At 34.6% G+C, this 16,515-nt stretch overlaps 1 protein-coding gene across 1 annotated transcript; it reads left to right on the forward strand.

Annotated features, from left to right (window-relative positions):
• Nucleotides 1-495: 495 nt before the first annotated feature.
• Nucleotides 496-14,831, forward strand: LOC117340030. Its single transcript, XM_033901783.1, has 8 exons — nucleotides 496-592; nucleotides 6,471-6,572; nucleotides 7,071-7,169; nucleotides 8,104-8,251; nucleotides 8,818-8,945; nucleotides 11,762-11,889; nucleotides 14,003-14,171; nucleotides 14,611-14,831. Exons 1-8 carry the CDS (start codon nucleotides 496-498, stop codon nucleotides 14,829-14,831), a joined length of 1,092 nt encoding a protein of 363 aa, XP_033757674.1.
• Nucleotides 14,832-16,515: the final 1,684 nt, after the last annotated feature.

The raw sequence follows: 16,515 nt of genomic DNA on the forward strand, positions 1-16,515 counted from the left end.
GCGGGTGTCGCCATGACCTAGATTTGTATAGCGCGTGTCGTCGATGAAGCAGAAGACGTTTATTATTCTTGAACCCCCCCCCCCCCCCTTTTTTTTTTACGTCGGTATTGTTTCTCAATCCGAAAGATGTATTTTGCGTATTATTCCACGACAATGATGTAAAATTTCATGCCGTAAATTTGTCCCTCGAACAGGTTACACAATATCTTTGTGAAGACCATGATCGTTACCTGTTTCGTATTTTTTATTTTTCCCTCTCCCCTATTGTTTGCCCCTCCTATCGTTTACCCGTGAAAAAAGGATATATCACAATAGGTCTGAATGTAAATCGCTCAATGATTTATAGATTTACATAAAAGTCTTAGAGATTGCTTAAAGTTCAATCATCCGACATCTCGGCACAATATTTGCATTTTATTTTCCAGACACCAAAACAACGACGTGAGACGATATTTAGCAATGGTAGGCTGTTCTGACGTGAGGCAATATTCGACTATGGTGGACAGTTATGATGACAAATTTGGAAGTGGCATGTATGCAGCTAACGGCTACTCTTTGTACCTCAGTCAGGCAACAATCCTTGATTGCGTCGGTAAATGAAATAAATAAAAAAGCTTCATATACCAAACAGTAGAATTTCTGAGACTGCAATTAGGACAGTTTCTTCGGAAAAAATGTTTGGAGATGGATATTTAAAAAGCACTTTTTATTGTTTCATTTTCACAAAGATTTTATTGATAAAACATAATGGGTGTAGGGCAGCAGGCTGATATCTGTATAATGCCTCTCCCTAAGTAGGACTAATAGAATAGAAATTTAAAGTTGAAAACAGATAAGTTTCCTCTACCAGAACATTAACTTTTACACTATTTCCACTACTTTACCTCACTGCCCACATTCTCACTTAGATTATTTTACCTTGATTGTGAACGTTAAGGCACCACCGAGAGTTAAACGTTTTGTAATACAACGCTTGAGAATAACATGGCTAAGGTCAAAAGGAATTACATATGTATATTGAGGATAAAATGGAGAGCCGTTATAAACTATAAATAATTAATCAGAAAGAGAATCTCCAAAATCATTTTGTTCTATTTAATGACAATTGCTACTTTTTTGTTAGTATTGTAATTAATTGAATATGTCTTTATCCAACTCAAAAAACAAAAGTAGCTTCAGACTAATTAGCATAATTAACATCCATATCCAAAACTTGTATGCGAACATTTTTCGATCGATTCAATGAATTCTATTTTCTCATTTTCGACAATCTTTTAGGTGCTATTAAGAAAGGATATGGATACCAATTCAATGACTATTCTTATATATGCGTGTTTACCTCATGCTATTCTTCTTGAGAAATTATCAGTTGATGGTGTTTCGGAACTTTCGGTCAAATTAATAGGACATTATCTCTCCTACCTGACATAACGAACTAAGATTCAAGGCTCCCCCAGTAGCTGGAGTAATATCACAAAAGTGTATCCCAAGGCTCAATTCTTGGACAACTTCTGTTCAACATATTCATAAATGACATCTTCGCAATTCAACACTGTAAACTTTATGCCGACGGCAACACCCTGTCACAATTATCAACAAACTTAACATCTGCACTGGTACAAGAAAATAAACACCTAATACACTGGTAAAACATAAATTAAACACAACTCTAGGGAAAACATAGCCAACAAGAAATATCTTTAAAAAATATAAACGCGAAGTTTTAATGCTGGTGGTTATAATATAAATCGGGCGTGGATGTTGGCTTTAAACTTTTGACTTCCACAGACATTCCACAAGTTAAAACTAGTACATACGGCTTCAGATATACAAACATATTAGTATTAGTATACAAACATACTAATATGATCTTATATGTTGTGTCAGAAGTGAAGAGAAAAATACGTTTAAATTTCAATTTCAATTTCAACATATTTTATTGACATGATGTTAAGTCAATAGGATTGGACATCAGGCATAGCCTATCTTAGTCCTTTCCTTATAATTAACAGATGGTAAACAAACACAGACCTATATACATATATTGAAGGTTGGTGAGGGTATCAGGGGAGGTAATTCCTTAATAATTACAAGGATTTATTAATTTTAACATTAAATAGTAACCCTTAGGATATTTAGTTGAGCTAATTGCTTTATTATTCACTAAATGAATATTCAAACATAGTGTATTTTGTAAAGTAGGTGTATCTATATGATGATATTGAGTTTATTTCCCCAACGGATACAGGCCATAAAGTCCATATGTTTAACACACAAGCCATCCACTGAAGAGGATCAAAATTCAATTTCATCCCATAGAAACATATTAAGTTAGTAGAGTTACACCAACTCTTGAAAATAAAATGATTGTTTCAAAAAGACCTTTATAGGAATTACCTCACTTACATATAAGCACAAACAAATAAGGTTATAGATAAAATAGATTAACAGAAGATAAATTGTTAATAGACTGCCCAGAGTTCATTATTACATTAATCAAGTATATTTGGTAATCAAGAATAAATAGACATTGTTCACTCAATTTCATATTACATATTCTAAACATGTATTTAGATGTCTATTTAATTATTTAATTATATTGCTGTATAATTGGAGTCACCAGGGGTTAAAAAGAAATATTAAAAATATTAGATCATTATACATCAGACATGATTTCAAAATCTCTTTGATTGCAGGATGAAATTTGACACATGTGTCAAGATGCTAGAATTTTGAATATTATTACAAAGAGTACATCCATTGACAATGACATTGGTACATAAATGATTATGATGTGGATGATTTAAATGTTGTATAAGTACTAGACGAGGATTTTGATATAAATTACATTCAAAGAAATAATGTGATATAGTTTCAACAGATTGATTGCATTGACACATTGCAGATTCAATTAGATGATCATTAAAACGGTCGTAATTTAGATTACTTACGTTGTTTCTTAATTGGCATAGAATAATGTTTATACCACGCCGGCCAGAATATTTAAATACATCAGTTGTAGTGGATATAATATGGTGATTGTTATTTAAAAGTTTTTTAAATTGATTAGTGGAGTGAATATTACTGATTTCAGGAGCGAGTCTATTCATTTCATTTAACACAGATGGGAAAAAACTTTCAAAATAAGTTACTGTACGACATAAAGGGGGGTCAAATAATCGAACTGTACGGAGTGGATATCTAACTAAGGTTTCATCATGAATATATGGTTCAATAATTTCTCTTAAGTAATCTGGGGTTTCATTATTTAATATTTTGAACATTAAGATAAGTTTGTGTTTTTGCCTTCTGCAACTCAATGATTCCCACCCTAATTCTGTATATAGTTTTTCATGTGAAGTACCTTTGCGTAAACCAGTAATTAATCTAGCAGCATCTAATTGAATTGATTCTAAGAGATTTTTTTGTATTTGTGAACAGTTATCCCAAACAACATCGGCATATTCAATAATTGGCCTAATGTAGGATGTATATATGGTTGTTAGAGACTTCCTATCAATTTTAGTTTTTAATAATCTTAAAATGTTTATTCTTTTTGAAGCTTTATCATATATATTAGAAATGTGTTGGTTCCACTTGGCATCATCACTGAGTGTTAGACCAAGGTGTGTATGTAATTTATTTTCAGTAACTGGTTCATGATAAAAATTTACAGCAGGGTGATCTTTATTATTTTTTCTAGAAAATATAACTGATTCTGTCTTAGCAGGATTAAATTTAATATCCCATTTATAAGCCCATTGTTTGATATTAATTAGATCATTAGTGAGACTTTGAGCTATTTCAATGGGGTTATTATCACATATACCATACAGAGAGGTGTCATCTGCAAATAGTTTTATCTTATTAGAAACACAGTCAACAATATCATTAATATAGATTAAAAACATCAGTGGTCCGAGGACTGAGCCTTGAGGAACCCCAGCTTGAACAGGGTCAAATGTCGATACAAAACCTTCAGTTTGAACTCTCTGTTTTCTGTGTAATAAAATGTTTTTAAACCAGTTTAAAAGTTACTTTTAATACCATATAACTCCAGCTTGAAAACCAGACCATCATGCCAAACCCTGTCAAATGCCTTACTAATATCGCAAAATATGTATCTAATTTCTTTGTTTTGATCAAGACATTTAACAATGGTATGGTAGATAGACAATAATTGATTTACAGTAGAGTCATTGGGTGTAAAGCCAGACTGATGTTTAGTGATAATTTTATAAGTGGTGAGGTAATTATATAAGTATTTAAAAATAATCTTTTCTAACATTTTACTTAAACATGATGTTACAGAGATTGGTCTATAGTTAGATACCTCATTGACTAATCCTTTACCTTTAAAGATAGCATTAATATTTGCCATTTTCCAGCTAAGTGGGATTACACCTGTTTCAAGAGTTTTGTTGAATAAAAGAGTAAGAGGTACATATATAGATGATAGTAGATTTTTTATGACTTTAGGAATCATATTGTCTGGTCCAGCAGGTTTGTTACTATTTAAGAGGAATAACTGATCTTTTACATCCTGCTGTGTTATAATAATGTTGTCAATGGAATGGGGGGAATTCAGGATAATTTCTGGAATTGGATCAGTATTTGCTGATGTTGTTGATATGGAAACAAAATATTTATTTAAACACTCAGCTTTGTCAAATGGATGTTGTATAAAAGTGTTGTTGTTTAATAGTGGGGGAATAGATGTAGATTTATTATTAATATTAAGGACATTTCTTGCAATTTTCCACCATTTATTGGGGGGAATAGATTTATCAGAAAGTGACTTTTGTAAATTTTCAATATATGTGTTTTTTGCTTCTCTTATCTTAGTAATAATTTCATTTCTCTTAATTCTATAATTTTCCCAATGGTACATGGAATTAGTAGTTTTTGCTTTCCTATGAACTCTATTTCTTTGTCTTATAAGTAATCTGATATCATTAGTCATCCATTTCTTATCATTTGGTCTAACTGTAACATATTTACTTGGTACACATTCACTGATTAAATCATTTACAGTATTACATAAAATATTATTAAATTCATTCGTATCATGTATATTGATTAAATTATCCCAATCCTTCTCTAAAATATGTCTGTTCATCTTATCAAAATCAGCATCTTGATATATAAAGATTTTTTTACGATAAGATTGTTTTTTGAAAACTGAATAAGAGATAGTGAATTGAACCAGTGAATGGTCACTACATATTGGAGGAAGTACGGATGCATTTTTAATCAGACTTGTATTATTAGTAAAAACAATATCAATTGAAGTAACATACTAGTATGATGTTATATGTTGTGTCCACTGGTCAGAAGTGAAGAGAAAAATACGTTTAAATGGCGGATATATAACGAAATGCTCGCCACTTACACCCCCTGCCAGCTACCGTAAATGCCAAAGAAATCTAATTATGTTTAACACAATACGACTAAAACTAGACACAAAAAAATATGTACATTAGATATCATTTCCTCAGATGTTTGCCTACTCAACAACTTTAAGGGTCATGTATTTAGGTAATCTATATAGGTCATCTATATAGGTCATCTATATAGGTCACCTATATAGGTAATCTTTATAGGTCATCTGGATGATGTTGAATTTCAAACACGAATAAATATCGAAATATATGCACATAAATATTTATGTAATACACCGAAATGTTTGTTTGAACATGTAGTTTCTTAAAATCACCAACAGTTTCCTGTAGATGATTTTTTATTCTGTAAAGTTACTTTGTGGTACGATGTAGCATGGATTAATTCTATGTCACACAAATAATCAGACCCGGTATATAGCCAGGCTGTTATGCTCCCAAGTGTCTATAGCACAAGGGTAGGAGCATTCGTTTGACCGGATTTGACTTTATGTATGTATAAACACTTATTTAAAATGCAAATGGTGGCTGTAAATGATATTACAAATATGACATAAAGGGAGGCATTTCAGTCAATAAAAATGCTCCTATATCATACTTTTAGGACATCTGATCATAGTAAGAGGACCTTTTTAAGAAAAATTGTTAAATTAGTGAGTTTGGGACTTTTTTCTTCTAAAAAGCAGTCTTCTTGCTATGTCTAGAGATCTTTATAGTGTCTAATAAGAGCAATTTTGATGTTTGAAATACCTCCTTATATGCCGTATTTGTGTGATATCATTCATAACTGCCATTTGCATTTCAATGTCAATAGAAAAACAGTGTTTATACATATCAAAAAGTCAAATCTGGTCAAACCAATGATCCTGATTTGTTTTTAGACTCTCGTGATCAAAGCGACATGACCATTTTGTGTAATATGTGAGATACAAATGAGCTAATTATGTCCCCCGAAATATGCATTTTTCGCATGTTTTCTTGAAATTGTTTAAACAGCTTAACAAATAACATGTCAACAGCAAGTCCCACCGGTTTGCCATGATACATATTTAAATATATTCCATATTATAGAGCGGATATGCAAACGGCAGAGTGCGCATGTACCCATTACGGTAGCGGATTTCGGAACAGCAGACGGGCGTACGTCCCTACAGCTACTCAACAATGTTATCGGTATGTCCTTGTATGTTACGAAAGATACAAACAATGATACTATTGTAATGTTGCTACCACGTTTGCTATAAACATACTATCAAGTTACTTCAGTGTGACAATAATCCATTGTTCTCTGTCCGTCCTACTATCCAGTTACTTCAATGTGACAATAATCCATTGTTCTCTGTCCGTCCGTCCTACTATCCAGTTACCTCAGTATGACAATAATTCATTGTTCTCTGTCTGTCCGTCCGTCCGTCCTACTATCACGTTACTTCAGTGTAACAATAATCCACTGTTCTCTGTCGTCCTACTATCTAGTTATTTCAGTGTGACAATAATCCATTGTTCTTTGCCGTCCTAATATCTAGTTACTTTAGTGTGACAATAACCCATTGTTCTTTGCCGTTCTACTATCAAGTTACTGCAGTGTGACAATAATCCATTGTTCTCTGTCCGTCCTGTAATACCAGGTACATTACGGATGGAGTAATAATTGATATTAATCTTCCTCAGCCACAACACAAGAGCTGTCTGGGGTGGCCAAGCCTGTCATGATATATCATGAGGACCAGACCAACAATGACTTTACCTTGCTGTATCGGGTTATTCAAGGTAACCAAGGGTTAATCGTTATACTGATGTGTAGAAATATAACCACCAATTTACATGTAACACGCTCGATTATTATTTTGATGCCGGCGGGCGAATTAAATAAAATTGTAAAGTACTTATATTTATGATTATGCTTATGTGAATTATATTATTATTTTAACAAGATTTTAACGGTCATCTGAGTTTTTATATATTTTAGCATATTTGAACCCTGTGGACCTTGAATGAAGGTTATGGTCATTCATTTGAACAATCATTATAGCCCTTTACCCATGAATGCTACAAACCAAATATCTGCTTTCTTGGCCTCTTGGTTATCAAGAAGTTGTTTAAAGATTTTAGCATATTTGACCCCTGTGACATTGAATGAAGGTCAATGTCTATCATTTGAACAATCTTTATAGCCCTTTACCCAAGAATTCTACAAATCAAATATCAGGTCCTGGTCCTCTTGGTTATCAAGAAAAAGTTGTTTAAACATTTCAGCATATTTGACCCATGTGACCTTGAATTAAGGTAAAGGTCATCCATTTGAACAAACTTGATAGCCCCTCACACCAACATGCTACAAACCTAAAATTGGGTCTCTGGGCCTTTTGGTTATCAAGAAGTTGTTTAAATATTCAAGCATATTTGACCTATGCGACCTTGAATGAAGGTCAAGGTAATCAATTTGAACAATCATTATATCCCTTCATCCCAGCATGCTACAGACCTAATATCCGCCCCCTAAAATTGCATGAATCTATAGTGAAATACACTAGAATGCAGGATTCTGCAATCACCTGCTAAAATTTTCCCTGGGGAGTACCTCCGGACCACTCGTAATTTGGCACCCCCTCCCCCCTAACTGAAAATGTATATGTATATGTATATGAAGGCATTACCAAAGCATGATCAAGTTACGATATTAATTCACTAATGTTTGTATCAGGTACTGAAGACAGAGGACAAGGTGGGCTCAAGCTGTCGTCTAATGTATTCCAGGCTGCTGTTGGGAGGTCAATGTATGAGCAATGCCTCCCAAACAACTCCGTGGATATATCATTCTCATCTATAGCAGCGCATAACTTGTCCAGAAGGTAAAAAATGGAACAAATAACATTTGCATTCATTGGATGCATATAGATTTAAACAGAACAACGCACAATACGCAAAGGCACACAATACAATTAATCTGACATAGGATTAAATCTCGTATTATACCACAATGTCACAGTATACCACGCGGGTACTATCCTGTAATGTTACGGTAAACCGCGCGGGTACTACCTGTAATGTCATGGTAAACCGCGCGGGTACTATCCTGTAATGTCATGGTATACCGCGCGGGTGCTATCCTGTAATTTCACGGTATACCGCGCGGGTACTATCCTGTAATGTTACGGTAAATCGCGCGGGTACTATCCTGTAACATCATGGTAAACCGCGCGGGTACTATCCTGTAATGTCATGGTATACCGCGCGGGTACTATCCTGTAATTTCACGGTATACCGGGCGGGTACTATCCTGTAATGTCACGGTATACCGCGCGGGTACTATTCTGGCTAGCATCGCCGTGGTTACACCTGGTAAAATATTGAAGCATTATGTAGCTTTTGAAAACGTATTCATTTAGAGCAATAATAAGTCATTTGTATGCCTCAGACCTTGTCGAATAGAGGGTGGATGTTTATCCTGTGACGGTACTGAGAAGGAAAAGGCGGTATTAAAAAAACAGTCTGCCCAGGATTGGGAACAATTTGTTTACATGAGAGGAAAAGAACTCAGCCCAGGTACGGATGATCATCAATATATATATTTTTTAATCTGCATGCAACAGCATTTAGGATTACAATATGCACGTATATTACATATTATGTAATTTTTGAAAAATGTTGGAGAACAGCCAACACAATTTAAAACAATATTTATAATATAGGTCTCTACGTCATAAACTTATGACTTCACAGTAAGAAAATCCTTATACAAATCAGTAACAATTAATATACCTCTATTTATTTTACTCTATTATTATTCTCCTTATTTCCTCCAATAATGAAGATTACATAAACATAATATTTAAAGTACAAGCAACATTCAGACGAGGATCATATAAATATTTTCAAGTAAAAATGCATTGGATAATTATTTGTAATTAAGTGGTTCATATATTTTAAAAATTTGATACAAAAATCTTAAATGTGTGAGTCTGAAATGTTCAATATCTTCATTTGGTAATTCATTATTAAATGAACTTTCCAGCAAAATATTAGTTAATCAAAGTCTGATGAATCATGAAGATATGTAAAGAAAGTTATACCCATGTTTCGGACATATTCAGTTTTGTCACGGTGAAGAAGTACTTTAATTTAGTATATGTATTATGGTATCACTGTATATTACGCATACTCTAAGAAAATGAATATATTTATAACACTGAGGCTATTTCACCTCAAGTTTCCATAGATAATGTATTTCAAACTCATTATGAATTGTTTTAAATCTGAAAAAACGTTATCCTTTGACATACGTTCTAACCATGCATTTTCTTCTGTCCTAAATATATTTTCATAAACAAGTTTTTTATCCATTGTAACTTTCCTGGAAAGGACCCAAGTTTTATATAATTAACAAAAATGTCATACAAGGAATATTTCCTCAAGATACGTATAATATCGGGTATAAAACCCTGTTGCTTTCCACTACTGAAATTAAACATAAAAAATCTTGTAAGAAATATTCTATGTACAAGCATACTACTATCCATATCATAGATTTGTCCTAGAAATATCATTTCTTGATATCAATATATGATTCAATGCTTGTCCAGCCAAGCAATGGTACACATGTCTGTTCTGGTTCTTTTTTCCAATCCTTGGATAGATTTAATTATAAAATGTTGTGCTCGTTCCAAAATTATAGCTTAAGTTTTGGAAAGTAACCAAAGCTCGTATCCAAATAAAGTATATGGGTAAACTTTAATCTTAACTAACTTAGCTACTGTGAGAGGGGTGAGGGCACTAGAGTGAGTACCTGACATAATAAGAGATATGATACCAGTTTTTAATTTACAACATGCTCCAGTAGTTCTTTCAAACGAATTTCTTTTACAATTTAACCATATCCCTACATGTTTAATTTCTTCAACTACTGGTAAAACACTTTTGTATAACCATATATCTTGCACGTGATGTAGAGTGCGTTTATTGGAAAACAATACAATTTTACTTTTGGTAGAAGAGAACATAAACCTCCACTTTTTACTATAGTTTTCACACATGTCGACCATGTTTTGTAATCTTTGAAAATTTGTACTAACGAGGCACATATCGTTCGCTTGAGTTGGTAAATTTACTTTTAAGTAAATAATCACAGACCCTTTACCACAAGCTTCTATTTCATTAAATAATTCATTAATAAAACTCAGGTACATTTTTGCGGACAAAGATCCACCTTGTAAAATACCTATTTCCATCTGTACACTCTTTGACTTTAAGCCGTTAAACAAAATACAACTTTTCCCATTTGTATACATTTCTTGCCTATGAGTCCCATTTAATGTATTTTGAACAATAGACAAGCGTGCCATACTGTGTCAAACGCCTTACCGCTGTCTAAAAAAGCAACATAAACATTGGAACTGTTTTCCATATTGTAGCTAATACATTCTTCTAAGTTAAATGATGTACATAGGCTACAAAGGTTATTTTGATAAGCAGACTGCTGTCTGTTTGGAAAAGTGTTTGAACATATCACAGAATTGATTCTACTTGATATTGTCATTTCAAAAAGCCCAGCCAATCAGGAAATTGGCATTCGAACATGATGTCAGTTGCCAAGCGTCGTAAAAGTGTAGGTCACCATAGTCTGTATGTTTCAAATATAAAAAGGACACCGCTTTCTTGCCTGTGTATAAAAATATTTTCGAGTTAGAAATATCTGTTTGTATCATCTTCCCTTGGCAGATATAGCCGTCAGTTCTGGCCTTCTAGCGGAGATTTGACCACTCTTTACACATGAAATTTTCACCAATCAAAACGAGCGTTACCGATGTACTTCATCGGTGATGTTTACAAACACACATGAAGGCTTGTCATTTTGATGAGTGATGTTTACAAACACACATGGAGGCTTGTGTCATTTTGATGAGATGTGTGATCAGTAACTTCTATCTATTGATCACACACTGTGAATGTTTCCCCAAATATTGTACGTCTCTGTATTTAGGTAAAATGCCATGATATAGTCGACATGGCAGCTCTGGATGCAATTTAATTGGATGCCCTGGGATTTCACGACTATATCTGCCAAGGGTTCGTGGAGTATAACGTAATCTGAAGCCTTGGCTAGTGAAGATGTGTTGGTATCAGTATAATAAAGCTTCAATACGGAGTTTCTGTTTTCCCTCGACCATCCTTACTTTACTTACTTGCCTTGACTCTACTTATTTCCCATGACCATTCATATTTCCTTCGGATTCGTATTGGGAAAAAGACCTGGTATCGGTTTTGGAGATTTTGTTTATAATTTGAAGAAGATGATATTGAATTGGATTGATGATAGTTTCCAAGTATTATCATTTTTACTATAACATTCAACCAATTAACAGGTGGCTATTTAGTGGTACTGAACTGTGGAGTTGACAAAGACGGTAAAGGCATGTTTCCGATAAAAGGAGGATTACCACAACTCGGGAAATTACTAAGTATAATGCTTCATGATGGTCTTATTACACAGGTGAGTAAGTGTGTTTCCATGACATCGTGATACAGGTGTGGGTGTCGTTATAACATTGTGACATAAGTGTATATGTGTCGTTATACCATCATAACACAGTTGTGTATGTGTTTCTTTATGACATCGAAACACAAGTGTGTGTAGTTATGACATCGTGAACAGGTGTGGGTTTGGTTATGACATCGTGATACAGGTGTGGGTGTTGTTATGGCATCGTGATACAGGTGTGGGTGTCGATATGACATCGCGACATAAGTGTATGTGTGGTTATGACATTGTAACAAGTGTGTGTTGTTATGACATCGTAACAAGTGTGTGTGTGTCGCTATGACATCGTTACACGTGCGTGTGTCGTTATGACATCGTAACACAAGTGTGTGTCGTTATGGCATCGTAACAGCTGTGTATGTGATATTATGACATCGTAACACGACTGTGCAAGTGTCGTTTTGACATCAATACATGTGTCGTTATGACATCGATACATGTGCTTAAAGATATCGTTATGACACCATGACACGTGCGAAAATGTGTCTTCAAAACAAAGTAACACAGGTGTGTTGATGTGTCGTTATGACATCATAACACACGTGCGTATGTGTGTCGTTATGACATCGTAACACAGCATCGTTACACGTGCGTGAGGCGTTATGGCATCGTAACACAGGTGTGTGTCGTTATGACATCGTAACACAGGCGTGTATGTCGTTATGACATCGTTACACAGTTGTGTGTGTGTGTCGTAATGACATCGTAAGAAAGATGCTTGAATTTGTCGTTCATACACAATTAATTTTCCATTGTTTATATTCAGAATGTAGCTTTTCAATTTGTTGAGTTTTTCTTTTCATCTCTATGAAAAACAAGGACATAGTCGCAAGATCCCCAACCCATGCAAATATTGTATTCCATGAAATTAAAGTGGGTAACGTTCATAAAAACATGAAAAACATTACATATAGCATTTAGAATCATTACATTTATATTCATGTTCAGTCAACAAGTTCCTGTGAAAGTAATTACCATAATTAGTAACAATTCAATAAAATATTTTACTGCACAGTGAACTATCAAAATGGGCTGATCATGCTTGTATTTTCCCTTTCTTCAAACCTGACTAAATATGGTTGGAAGTGTATCTACAGATGACTGATTTGACAGGAAACATACAATTAAGTTTTTCAGTGAGGCTCACATGGTTGATGCAGTGCATTCCTCTTTATATCATGTTGTATTTGTCAGACAAAAACATGATATTAACAGGAATGTGAGCAATCAGCAAATCAGGTCACAGCAGCCTCATTAAATATGCGCGGAATATGCCGATGATCGAACTCGAGTGAGTGGTTTAGTCTACCAAGCAAGTTTCATGAAAATCCAATCATTTCTTCAAAAGATATCGTCCGGAAAGCGAATCCGGACGGACAGACGGACGGACGTATATCCCTCGCCAACTTTGTTGGGCGGGGATAAAAAAAGTAAATGGCGCGAAAAACTTAACGCTGCGTTATTAGTTTGTTCAAAAGGATCCCTTATAAAATAGTAAAATTGTCCATAGAACGTGTTTTAGATTTGAAATACCATTTCATAAAACGTGTCTCAAATTTGAAATGCAGTTTCAGAAATCAATCATAAGCATTGATGTCAATATTTTATTTGCTTCAAAGGGGTATGAAAAAAATAGTTTGCCAACTTAAGTAATATTCCTCTACGCAGATACATAGTTTCAAACTATTTTTCCATACCCCTATGACACAAAAAATATTGACATGAATGCTTGATTATACTTAAAACTTCACCTTCACATAACTTCATCAGTGCTGCATATCAAAATCAGTAGTATGACGTCACAATCACAACCGATAACGTCAATAGGAAAAAACCATACATCAAACAAGCTGAACAAAAGAAAACTAATTCTAATAGCTTACATACGCGTATCGTCTTTAGTTCCATCTATGTTCTAGCAGATGAGAAAGTCTTGTGTGATTACAAGACGAGTAAAGAAAATATTGTCACCAGCTTTCTGTTGGGGTAACAATTAGGTTCCGGTAATATTCATGCTTGTTTAATGAGTAGTGTTTAATCTTTAGTTCGTCTGATTTGGTTAAAGGAGGAATTCCTCGACGCGAACTTTGATGTGGACTTCTACAGAAGTGAGGAAGACCACAGCCGCCCATTTACACAGGGGGACAGGCTGACGCAGATGGGTCTGGAACTGGTATCGGTTCGCTCATTCACCAACAGGCTGGAGCATCACACGTTCGACATCGTAGATAAAGGTATACCACTCGAGATTCATTCGTAATTTGGAAAGCTGTTAATGATCTTTAAAAAGAAAGGATTAGATGACCTGGACTTGTCAATAATGAATAATGTGAAGTTATCAGACATTGATATTTTACTAAACCACCCACTTCTGGAGATTTTAAATGATACTAAAATGGCAGTAAGTGATTAAGTTTGGGTGAGCTCTCGGAGCTGTCATATTAGACAGTATAAAGTGTTTTTTGTCTCAAGATAAACACAACAATCACGAGAATAATAAGATCTTTTATATAATGTGGATTATTCTAATATAATAAACAAATTTCTTAATTAAGCTTTTGGTGAAATCAGTCAACAGCAATACACTTCCATATTTAAAAACATTATATAATGATAACTCATTAAAACCCCAAGTATGCCTGCACATATAACGAATATTATATCTGTTATTAGACGAAGCTACCAAGGCAGAGTATGCCGAGAGGGTGGTGGCAGGTATAAAGCCGTGGTTCTACCATGTGATCTACAACGGGTTGTCGAAAACGAGGCCACAGGAGGAAAGAACGCGACTGACAGATCTCTACTTCGATAGGATGAGGGCATTTGCCCATGACAACCATGGCGGCAAGACTCAAATACCATTGGTTGAGACGGTTGTCAGGAAACGTCTCTAACGGGAAAAGTTTAACTTTAGACCGTGCTTATATTGAAATACTCGCGACAGTATGAGGAACTCTTATTCAAAGGCATGGCCGTTGAAATATAAACTTGTATCAAAAGCATCATATCATAATCAGTTCCTACACAACCACCCCCCCCCCCCCCCCCCCCCCTATTTTTTTTTATAAAACACCTTTGTAAATTATAGAAATACAGCCGACGTGAATACCATTTTAGCACCGTTTATTTTTCAAAATCAAAAGATGTGGAGATCTCAGAGAAATCTTTGTACCCACCTTTGAATATTTATTTGGTCAATGTATTAGTTTTTTTTCTATACTTCCCTTTTACTTCCTCTTTGTCTCTAATCATTTGAAAACAAGGAGACCACGGAACCTCACATGAAATTAGAGCACTTTAAAAACACAAAATGGTCACCTTTCAACAACTTTATTGTCTAAGAAGCACTTAGATTTGGCATCAGGCAAAACCCATATTTACCATCTCCAAAGAATTCTAGTAATTTTATTGTGGTTTTAGTTATGTATTCTGATTTATATGAATTGTAATTTTAAAAGAGAGTTTTGGTTCCAAAAAAGTCAAGTCCACAAAATGATAAAATGCGAAAAAACGCATTTTTTTCTGCATGATTATGCTAAAGCATCACTCCTTGACCTCTAATAAATGTATAAACAAAATTAGAAGGTTGTGAGGTGTATACTTTTGGACTTACAAGCTTTAAACTAAGCTTAAAACTTACCCCAACAACTTTGATTTATTATGCATTCGTTAATTTCTCATTATTTATCAGCTGGTAAAAACTTCATTGTACGTTCTTCTTTTCCCGTAAGGCTTTTGACGAATTTTTCACTATTTGTTCAAATGTCAAAAGGAAAAAAGTCACGGTTATTTAAGAAATAATTAACGATGGTTCGTGTATTGTTGCAGGATATACAACGAGGACGAGGATATTTTGCAATTAAATTAATAACGAAGGCCGTAGGCCCGAGTTATTAAGTAAAATTGCAAAATATCCTCGTCAGAGTTGTATATCCTGCAACAATACATGAGTCAAAGGTGATTATTTGTATTCTACCATGCACTGTTTAGTTCTGAGATCTACCTCTTCCTAATAGAAAAAACGGCAACGAAACCCCGGGAAATGTGTCGCTAAATGGATGTTACAATTCACAAGAAACGATAAGGCGCGTGTGCTAATGAATATTCAAAAGCTGACGTCAATCCCAAGCCGGTTAACGGCAACGTTGCGGTGACGGCAACGTTGCGAGAACTTTTGGGGATGTCGGCCAGCAATTCATGAAGAAATGCTCTCCAAAGGTTGCCTGTGGAAATTGATCTTACAATATATCATTTAGCAAAGTCTGCTCTGGGTGGATAGAAATTATTAATCTGGCAAATTTCTCCGTTGTAAAATACACAGTCTCCGACGTTCAAACGTTTTGGCGCCGCCATGTTTGTTTACAAATGCAAGATTTTGGAGGGGAAAGATTGTTACAGCCGTTACTCACGAGCGTGTATTGTTGACACGAGTGTGTATTACTGGCAAATAATACACGGTTTTAAACCAATCAAAACCGGCGTTGCATAGCAAACGTGGTAGAATAGAAATTATATGCGGCTCACCACATTCTGAAAATCCAAATATTCTTAAATTAGAACGTCTGCTGAATATTTGTA

This window comes from Pecten maximus, chromosome 1 (assembly GCF_902652985.1).
Source record: "Pecten maximus chromosome 1, xPecMax1.1, whole genome shotgun sequence".
In the NCBI taxonomy this organism is placed as follows: domain Eukaryota; kingdom Metazoa; phylum Mollusca; class Bivalvia; order Pectinida; family Pectinidae; genus Pecten; species Pecten maximus.